At 40.3% G+C, this 10,631-nt stretch overlaps 1 protein-coding gene across 1 annotated transcript; it reads left to right on the top strand.

The window, feature by feature from the left end:
• Nucleotides 1-1,257: 1,257 nt before the first annotated feature.
• Nucleotides 1,258-9,837, top strand: ucma (upper zone of growth plate and cartilage matrix associated). Its single transcript, XM_005808028.2, is given in 6 exon segments — nt 1,258-1,473; nt 1,476-1,617; nt 3,243-3,302; nt 3,385-3,486; nt 7,770-7,868; nt 9,363-9,837. Coding segments are annotated over 6 exon segments (600 nt in total). The 5' UTR covers nt 1,258-1,365; the 3' UTR covers nt 9,452-9,837.
• The last annotated feature ends 794 nt before the right edge of the window (nt 9,838-10,631 follow it).

The raw sequence follows: 10,631 nt of genomic DNA, 5'->3' as shown, positions 1-10,631 counted from the left end.
CAGCAATTTCCAATCTGCTGGAGGCTTAAACAAAGGCGGGAGGCATATATGGTGTGTAGGTAAAAGTACGACCGCTTATATCTGGGACGATAATGAAGGCTTTCAGTGCTGCAAAAAGATGTTGCCACCTGCAGCTAATCTGCCTGGACAGAAAACATACATAAAACATGTCACTCTGTGTAGGTAAGGTGCTATTACACTCCAGGTCCTCTACAGGATGCTAAATTCATCACTACAATCTGGCCTCTGACTTCCTGGAGGAGCCTCATCTCTGATTGGTTGATGAAAGAAAGGTCCTCAGATCTCTTTGACCAGTAATATAAAGAGACAGTCATCTGACCTGAGTGGAATTACAATGACCGAGATGAGGATAGGGCTGGGGGTCTCCTGCTGGGAGTAATTCCCGTCCTGCGGCGCAGCAGACAAGCTTCTCCCTCGGATTAGATTCCATCCTCACTCCATTCTGGAATTCAAAACAGAAGCAGAGCACATCGGTTTCTGACCATGTCTTTCCTGAAGCACTTTTTAAATTGTTGCTTTTTAAAAGAAAATGTGAGCAGGTTCTAAAAGGACTCTAGGTGTCTCTTTAAGAAGTTATCAAAAGATTTGAAAGTCATACAAATCCACTGTTGGCTTAGAAAAGACACAAAGTGCTGTTTGTAGGGATTTGTGGCCTCGGCAGTTTAATAAGCTAGGTTGAAAAAAAAAATCCTTATGGCTTATGGCTCCAAATGAGTCTCTGTCTCTTTAAAAACTCCTGGTCTTTATGAAACCCTGCCTTCAGGAAGTCATCACAGCATGGCTCCTCTGTTAACCCTTTAGCAACGTTTTAACCAGCTTTGCTCTGCAAAGTGGCTCCTATAATGATGTGCGGTTCCACCAGGTGTTTGCCAATTGCTGCTGGCTAGTCTGAAGGGGTGGAGTGGGGGAGTTGCGGGGAGGGAAGCTTGGAAACTGCAGTTCCGAGGAGGAGTTGCGTCTCTGTAGGCGGAGCTCGGTCCACCCGGGTCTTTTGCGCGGCTGAATGGTTGCCATGGAGATTAAAGGATTTCTCAAACATGCACGAACGAATTGAAGGAACACTCCACGTATTTTTGTGATGAGGGAATAACTTAGTAATATGATGCAAAGCTCGCAAACAGTGGATTTTGCAGAACACTGCTCCTTTAATCAACTGCTGCCGTGGTCACATCAGTTATAGATTTGGCTCATTTTTATTTTAAGCGCGTCCTCCCTGTCCTCTTCACGCCAGATCTTTGGTCTCCCCCAATAGCTTCCATTTCAGTGGCAGCATGAGGCAAAAAAAAATAAAAAATCCAATGCTCAAAGTAGCGCAGTCTCTTCTCCTTTTCCCTCCCGGTAGCAATGGAAAAACCATCAGCTTTCCTCCACTGGATGAACCTTTCACTCCCTTCCCTCCGTCTCCTCCCACTCTTCTCCACCCTTCCTGGCTCGCCCACCGTCCTCCCGTCCATCCCTCCATCCCTCCATCCAGCCTCAGTCCTGCTCTGATAGGTGTGCTGTTCAGTCCCACACGGATCTGGCTCCTCTCCCTCAGAATGTCCTGGACCCGAGCATTCCTCTTGTCGTCGCTCTCCGTCCTCCTCATCGTCACCTGTAAGTACCTTGGCAGCACAAAAGGGATCAGCAACGTCCCGCCTTCACAGTTGGAGAAAAAAAAAAATTATTTTTAATGGGAAGAATTCAGAACAATTTTTTATTTTAGTTTCAAATCTATGATTCTATTTTCTTTTTTTTTTTAAGAAACATTTTTACAGTTGCGTCAGACATCTATAAGTATTACTAGCTTGTTACTGTATGAGGACCAAAAAGGCAATAATTATTATATTTTGAACATAAGTTGTTAAAAAAAACCAATTTATTTATTTATTTATTTTTTTACCTTTCTGCTTAAGAACAAATAATTTATGCTAGATATTATTCTACCTGCAATATTTATTTTAGCTGCAGAATGAATAATAATTGCTTTATAATTTTGAATCAAGCGGTTAAATCATGTCACGAATTTTCAAAGAATAAAATGATTTATCTAAATTATTGTAGTGACTGTTGTCCCATTTGAAGTTAAGAGTAAAAATGTCCAAACTGGTTTATGTCAGAAAAATGAAGTGAAATTGTCTTAGCTGCAATATGGCTGCCGTTAGCGATAGCTTTAGCAATTTTCTTTTCTTTTCTGGGAGTTTGTTTGTGGTTATGTCTGACCATGAGCTTTTAATGTTTAAATCCATAAAACGCTAAAAAATATACTTATGGCTTCTGTTGCTAGTAAAAGTTAGCCATGGCGCTATTGTCAATGAAACAAGGTTAAAAAGATTACCTTGTTTAGGAGGAATCCATCTCATTCTTGGAGCTTAAAGATTTTATTCTAATTTAGACACATTTACTTAAAAAAAATATTAGATTACCATAGATTAAATCAATAGCCAATAATGGCCCAAACATCTGATGATGGTGAAACTTGAAGTTCCTCTTAATTTTCTCTCGCCTTCTAAATATAACATTTAGTTTCCCTTTGGAAGGAATAAAGTATTTTTGAATTGAATTAAGCACAAAAAACAGCATGTCCAGAGCTTTTTTCTCTCCTTTGCATTGACTGAGACAAGCAGGGCCGGCCTAAGGCAATGCAAGTAAAGCGGTTTATTAGGGCCCCTACACCACCAGGGTCCCCCTAAAAACTCCAAATTTCTGTTGCTTTATCATGCTAACTTGATAGAGTTAGCATGGTATTTGCTTTTATAACAAAGAATAATACAAACTAAATGCTTTCACAAATGGAAAACCAATTTGTATTATTTTTTATAGTCACACAAATATTTAGTTAATCTCTTCCTGCTGCTAACTGCTGCCACTCTTGGGAAAATTTAAAATATGTATTTTATTGTTCACTGTAAATTTAGTGTTTATCAGCTGATGTTACATTCAAATAGTTAAAGTAATATGGCACACTTAAATGCCACTGAAATATTTAATGCTAATGGTAATGATACTGATAGTGGGTATGCTACGCATAGAGTAGCTTAGGAATGATCAAGCATCTGGTGTTGACATGTTGGCATAGTGGACCCCAAATGAAAATCAGCTGAGGGCCCTAAAAAGGCTTTGACTGGCCCTGGAGAAAAGTGTAAAAACTGTTCAAACCTTATTCAAACGATTCTACCCTGAAAATCATTAAAATACAACCTGAAGAGTCGACACCGGGTTCGTTTCTCCCTCGTTTCCAGTTTCTAGTGTGGTGAAAAGCGCCGCGGTTCGGGATGACGCCAAACCTGCAGATGCTCAAGGTAATTTCTGCTCAAACCTTTACCATCTACAGCTCCTCGTCTCCTAATGTGACTTTTAAACCCTCCATCCTGTCATCTCCAGGAGCTGCGCGCCAGGTATTTATGGCCGAGTCGGACGCCTCAAACTTCTTCAGTCAAAAACGCCGCAGTCGCCGTTCACCCAAGTACTACGCCGAGGTCCAAGGTAGGTGTAGTAAAATCTGGCCTGAGCCATGTCTATCGCCACAGTGGAATAACAGGTTTGTTTGGGTGATTTGGTTTATTTTTGGTGTTAGTTACTGTGGCGTGCCCCTGTGTAGCTGCAGTAGTAGTTATGGCCTACATCAGACACATTTGGCCTGTCGTTAAGGAGCTGAGATAGAGAGCGGTGGATTTATTGGTCTGTGGTGGGACTGGGACGGTGATGTGGTTTGTTTCGACTGCGAGCTGTCAAAATTCAGGAGAATAAGAGACGCCCCACTACTTGTGCGGGTCCACGCCAAGACGGAGACTCACGCGGGCTGGAAACTGCACAAGGAGTCACAGGATACTGTGGAGCGACTTCTGCCTCCTCGGGTTTCTCACAGCAAAACGTTCCCTCTTCAGTAAGCGCGGTACAGAAAGCAACTTCAAAGTACTGAAAGTCGGAATAATTTACAGAATTACTTCATTTTGAACATTTCTATGCCTCATGTCAACAATGCATAGGGACGTCTGTATCTGTCAGAGCAGAGGACAGCTATTTTCAGAAATGTGAAATATTGAAGAATCTTAATTTATTTTTATATTCTCCCTCTAAGCAGCCAGACTTTGGTTAGAATTAGCTACTTTTCTAATCATTGTTATTTTAGATGTATGATATTACATAAATCACAGAATTCTCACTTGTGAATAACTCAAGAATAAAAAGGCTCCTGATTTTAAGAAATAAACCAGTACTGTGCCCAATAGAGCTTTTCTAATGTGACACACTGCCCAGGGTGCCTACTTTAATTAGTCTATGAAAATCCAGTTAACGGGGAGTTGGCATCCTAAAGTATGAGCACTTTTGGAAAACTTAACTGAAGCCATGCTAGCCAATCACGTTGATTGGATAGCATCAATCAACGTGACACTAGCCAAGAGTTTAATACGGCAGATTGCTTAAAACACACGTTGCGATCTGTAAATCTTTTTCGCTCTCATGCGGTCAAAACCTTTTGCCACAAGCCAAAAATTGCCAAGTTCAACGTTTTCTTGGGGCACAAAACTTAGAATTATTATTAATATTTTTATGTTTACCAGTTTGTAGACAAGGGATTTGTAAATCATCGCAGACTCAAAACAGAAAAAAGTGTCTTGCATGTTTGGCCTGTTAACAGGAAAGCATAACTTCCTAATTTTTAGGGGATAATTGTTTGTTTTGACATTTATTTTATTGGTCTTGGGGAAAAGAAGAAACTTCAGGGTGCAGGAATTGAGTCACCTTTCCTTCAAAAACACTTGCAGTATTTAGTCAACTTTAAAGAATGGGTGTGGCCATCTCTGAATTTGAGTAAAATCACCAGACCTTTGTGGTCCGATTTACTGCGACCACAAAGGTCACAGTAAATCGGACGGTGGCTTTTGCTGTTAAAGACCGAACACTTTGGTGTTAATAGTTTCCATTTGAAGAAGATTTTAGTCTGTGAAAATCTTAGCAATAAAAATGATTTAAGAGTATATCTGCAAACAGCCGTCTGTGCCGGCAGGTCATCTGTAACATTCTGAAATTGGGCCGTAAATAGCTCTTGCCCTCCCGACCAGCTCCGCTTTAATCTGTTTGAGAAAAGACAAACTAAGGGGTGAGGAGCAGTGGAGGTTCTCAGGAACACTTTGTGCATGTTGTGGGTGTTGGCAGCTTACAAGGAGGGGGGAGAAAAATATGTAAAGCTGCAATAATGGCCTGTTTATTTGAAGCTCTGACAATTTACAGCTAATTAAATCAGTTACACACACAGCTCTGTACAACGTGTTAATGTGTTCCTTTAGCATTTAATTACATAAAATACTAAGAAAAAAGCCTTCTTACTGACTTGTAACAGCAGTTAGCCAGCTCACTGAGCTAGCAAATCCCATTTGTTTTCAGACTTAAGATCACAACGCAGTTAAATTTGGTGTGATGTTGTTCCAAAGCAAATAGAGCACAGGATATCAGCACAATGTTTAAAACTTTAAAATAGATCATTAGCCTTCCCCCGAGCTAATAACATGGCTCATAAAAACACCATTAGGCTATATGCGCTAACCTGATGGCATAGCACTAACAGTGCTAATCAAACGCCTTCAATTTTTTCTTTTTAATTATTTGAGATAAATGGCAATAATTTAACAGTAGCGCTCACTGTGGAAAATACAATAAACAAAAAGCTACATATGGTAAAACGCATCTGGGGAGCAGTTTACAATGCTAGCTTAGCTCGAGGCTAATTGTGACATTTTCCAGCAGCCGAGCTAAATGATCATTGGCTGCTTTGGAGGGACAGTGCCTAGGCAGACTGAAAGCAGACCTGTGTGTTTACTACGATGTAATCCATATCTTGTTGCCACTTTTGTTAAATTAGGGGTACACCTAAAAGCTTAATAAAGTTTAATGTGTGTATCAGACATGCTCTGCCTGCATGGAAAAGGACTGTTGATTTGGTACAAAGAGAAGTAAAGAGAGATTACATAAAGCCAAACCCAGTCCACTTAACTGGGTTATTTAGGTGTTTATACTAATTTGAGTCTATTTGGTTTCCTCTATTAACCGGGTAAATAGCCACGTAAATCTGACAAGATTCCTGAATTATTTACCTTTAGTTAAAACTATCTAAGTTGGTTCAGATACTTTCTTCTTCTCCTGATTTTTGCTTCAGGTTAGATGTTTTTTAGGTGGAAAGTCCTCCCCACCCTGCGACAAATGAAGCGAGACTTTTTTACTGCTGATCTGTCAAAGGTTTAATCCACCTTTCAGCTGTTATTGGATCAGCCTAAATCCACATACAGTATTCATGGACATTCAATGACAATCAATTTTGAAAGCTGAGATGATAAAGTACAGGTATAAGAATAGCCTGATAAAAACCATGCCTCTTTCTTCTACGTTTTGCTTCGTGCAGCAGGTTCGGGCTCTGGGTTTTTGAGAAAGGATTGCTATTAGAGTTTTACATGTTCTAAGCTATGAAGCTTACCGGAAAAAAAAAAAAGCTTACTGGAAATTGCCTGTGCTGTAAACAACCATCCTCCAATGCAAAGGGAGGAGTGCCAACCCAAACGAGGCAGCTGTTAAAGTTAACTCAACATTTGGAAGTGTGGCCAACGCTGGCTGAACTGATTCGTTCACTTCCTCCGCCGCCATTGATAAAACATACAAGTTTCCCGTTTTGACCAGAACTCACTAAAACCAGGAAGATGGAGCACATGACACCAGTTTTAAAGTCCCTCCACTGGCTCCCTGTAGCTCAAAGAATAGACTTTAAAATACTGTTGTTAGTTTATAAATCACTGAACGGCTTAGCACCACAATACATTAAAGATCTGCTGTTGTATCAACCTTCCAGACCTCTCAGGTCTTCCGGTTCTGGTTCTGCTCTGCATCCCCAGAACCAGAACCAGAACCAAACGCGGAGAAGCAGCTTTCAGCATCTATGCACCACAAATTTGGAACAAACTTCCAGAAAACTGTAAAACAGCTGAAACACTGACTTCCTTTAAATCTAGACTGAAAATGCAAGTGACTTGGTGCCAACAGTGAACAAACCAGGCGTCACGCTAAAAAGTGACGGTCTTCAAAATACTGACTGGATATCGTCGGGTGCGCCCCGGTGAAAGAGCGTGCCACGGGAGAGCATTCTTGTATGTCACGTCTAGTTGTTTCGAATGTCTGTTTCTGTTAGACAAGTTATGTTAACATCAGTAAAATTCATTTTTGTATGGCCAAGGTTACAAAAAAAGGTTCTGTGACTTATGCTTCTCTTTCCTTACAACTTGGAACGTTCTCCCCATCAGAGTGTCGTTCGTGTGTATGTTGACTCTTGTCACAAATATCTGCCCATTTCAATTCCTAATGGATAGAGCAGTAAAAGTGTTCTTTTCATGGGTTATTCTAAGCTTGCTTAGATTTCAAACCACTGTGTGATCACTGTCCTGTGATGGACGTAACTCACTAAATAATAAAATATTTTTCTGTGTGGGGTTCTATTTTATGAAATTCAGAAAATTTTAAAACGTGCAATTCCTGTCTAAAATGTCTGTTTACTCAAAGGGATTGTATAGATATGGTTGATAAATACATATAATAAATAAATAAATAAATGTGCTTCAATTCCCAATGGCCAGGCTAGCTAAACTAGGCAAGAAAACATTGCGAAGCAGAAAAAAGATAACTACAAAGTGGGTCAGTCGTAAGCTTTCTTAGGTATCCATGTGCTTTGTTTTGGTGAAAGTCTAAAATGTGGCGGTTTTATTTTTTTTCTTTCTCCACCACAGCTGAGCAGAGAATGAAGCGAGCTGCTAGCGAGAGAAGGAGGGAGTATAACGAGGAACAGAGAGACGAATACGAGAACTACCTTGAGGAAGACCGTGATGGTAAGACAACAAGTTTGGGCCCCAGCAAGCGCTTTCGGAAAACCAAACGCTTTAACGACATGGCTGAACAAACAAACATTAAGAAGCAGTTCGGACTTGGGAGAGGATGATTCCTCCCGACCGCAGGACGACGCCTGGGAGGCCGCACGCATTCAAAGCATCTATTTGCGGTCCACCGAAACGTGACAATCATCCCCGGAGTGGTCAGAAAGCTGTGATATGGTTGCAGTCACAGTTTCTAAACTGAGAACTATTTACCATAAAAATGTGATTTGGCTTCGCATGAAGGATGTTCAGGGAGGCTCGTGAAGAAAACAAAAAGATAGCTGCCAGTTTCATTTATGTGTAACCATTAGGGATTATCTTTAGTCGTCTCCTGACGGGAAATGCCGTAAAAAAAAAAACAAAAAAGAATGAAAAGATAGATGTATGCTAAATCCTTGCATCTTTAAAGAAGTTTCCACAGAAAATTGCTTCGCACCCTTCGTGGCGCCTTTGGTGTAAAACGGTTTAGAACTGTACTTTAAATTGATTTGAAATTACACTGAAAAAACTGCAGACAAGAAAGCAATACCCGAGATCTCCCGGCATCCTTGATTACAGTACCAGCGTATGATTAAAAATGCAAGAACTTTAAAAAAATGTTGTGGTAGAAAACCAAAATTGCCCCTATACATGCAAGAATAGTAGTGTGAGAGGCAAAGTGGAAGCCAACCATCACCACCAAGGCTGGTACTTTTGGTATACCAGCATCTTAAAGAAGACAATGATGGTCTCTGGATACCAAGCAAGGCTTACCAGGCTTTTCAAAATCAGAAGTGCAACTAAATTGCTCATCTATTTAGTGGTTAGTAGAGACAAAATTGAACAAGGAAGGAAGGATGTTGATTATGTTTGACAAAGTGACTAACATGACGTTATGTGACAACTAACTTTGTAGTCATGAGTGGCGATAGATCTGTAATTCTTTAAGGCTCTTTGTCAAAGAATTTTTCAAGCCGTGTTAGAGTAGCTTTCCTTCTACAGGTAATGGTTCTACGTTCCTACTTTGGTTCTACTTTGAGATCGACTCCCTGAGGAGGTCCAACGTTTCAGAGAACTGGTTTAGCAGTTAGCATAAACCAGCAAACAGAGTTTAAGATTTCAAAGAAGATGTAACCCAATGTTTTTCAAAAAAGTGACTTTCTATAAAAACAATACATATAATTTATAGCCGGTAAATCAAATTAAATAAGGACCCTATTGGAGTTGCTTCCACTGAGTTGGCAGCTTTCCTGCCATTTTGGAATCAAGAGTTCAGGAATCCAGCAACTGTACAAACATTAGCGATGATCAAATATGTGTGAATCATAACTTTGGTAGAGCTACGTTCATAGTTTATGTTCTTTATAGGTATTTTTTCCCTTGGAGTCAGGAAATGTGCTAGCTTACAAAAGTAGCATTAGCTAAAATGCTACAAGCTGCAGTAACATAAATGTCTTTTTTTTTTAACAGAAGTAAATGAGAGGTCAAGAGAGACGAATGAGCAGCTGCGAGAGTATCATTACGACGGCCTCCATCCTCGATTCTACTGGTTTCACTGAACACGTGACATTGCGTGAAGATTTCCACCTCTTCTTTATAGCAACAAGGCGCCTGTATCAACGGCAAATGGCTGACATATGAGAGCAAGCGCTAAAGTCATTCATGTATGTGTAAGACATTAAGCTACGTTAAGTTTTCCACAAACCTTATCCTATTTTCATGATTTAGAAATTGTGCGACATACAGTATGTAAAGTGTTTTAATTGCGCAGTTTTTCTATGGGAAGCTACCAGTTTTGCATGCTTTTTAAAATGGTTTTTATATGTGCCTACTATAGGAACTACACAGTGCAGCTGATCGCACAGTGTTTTTTGCGCTGACTATCATGTATTTAAGTTGCAAAGGAATAAAGACCAGCTTCCATGAGGCCACCTTGCCTCCACAATGTCTGGTATTTGGAGTATTCAAAAGGAGGGAAGCGGGGTGGAAAAATAAAAATGAAGCAAGCTGCTGAAGACATCAGGCTGCAATGAATCCCACATTCCAGAGAGGAAATATCTGACACACACTGGATGGAAGAGACCAAGAGAGGAGTGAGAAAATCATATAAAGACGACAAAGTATTAGTGCTGAGAAATGACAATCCCAAAGAAAAACATAGAGCAAACATAGAGATATTTTATATCTGCACTGGATACTGTGAGTCTTAAAGTGAAGAGTTGCAGGAGAGCCAAATGGATTAAGTAGTAGAGCTGCCAACACACACACACACACACACACACAGTCATGTTTTTGTGACTTGTGGGAACTTTACATTGATTTCCATTCATTTTCTACAATCTAACCTTTACCCTACTCCTTACCATTACATACCTAACCCCTAACCCCAAACAGCATTTCCCCTCATGGGGTCCAAGAAAATGTCCCCACAAGGAGCAACGGTCCCCACAACCCCACATTGTAGACAGAAATAGGTTCCCACAAGGATATAAAAACCTGATTCTCACACACACACACACACACACACACACACACACACACACACACACACACACACACACACACACAGAGAGAAAGCGGTAGAGAGCGTTTGCTGATTCCATGCATTAATTCAGTGCTCAAAGAATCCTACAGAGCCAGAAGGGTGGATTTTTATAGAGCTATGTTATCTCTTACTTTGAACTGAAATACTTCACAGAAGCTGCTGTGTTCAGGTTTTTGAACTTTAATAGTTACGGT

Source organism: Xiphophorus maculatus, chromosome 17 (assembly GCF_002775205.1).
Source record: "Xiphophorus maculatus strain JP 163 A chromosome 17, X_maculatus-5.0-male, whole genome shotgun sequence".
In the NCBI taxonomy this organism is placed as follows: Eukaryota; Metazoa; Chordata; class Actinopteri; order Cyprinodontiformes; family Poeciliidae; genus Xiphophorus; species Xiphophorus maculatus.
Note: the sequence above shows the minus strand (reverse complement) of the source record. Positions and strands in the feature narration are given on the sequence as shown.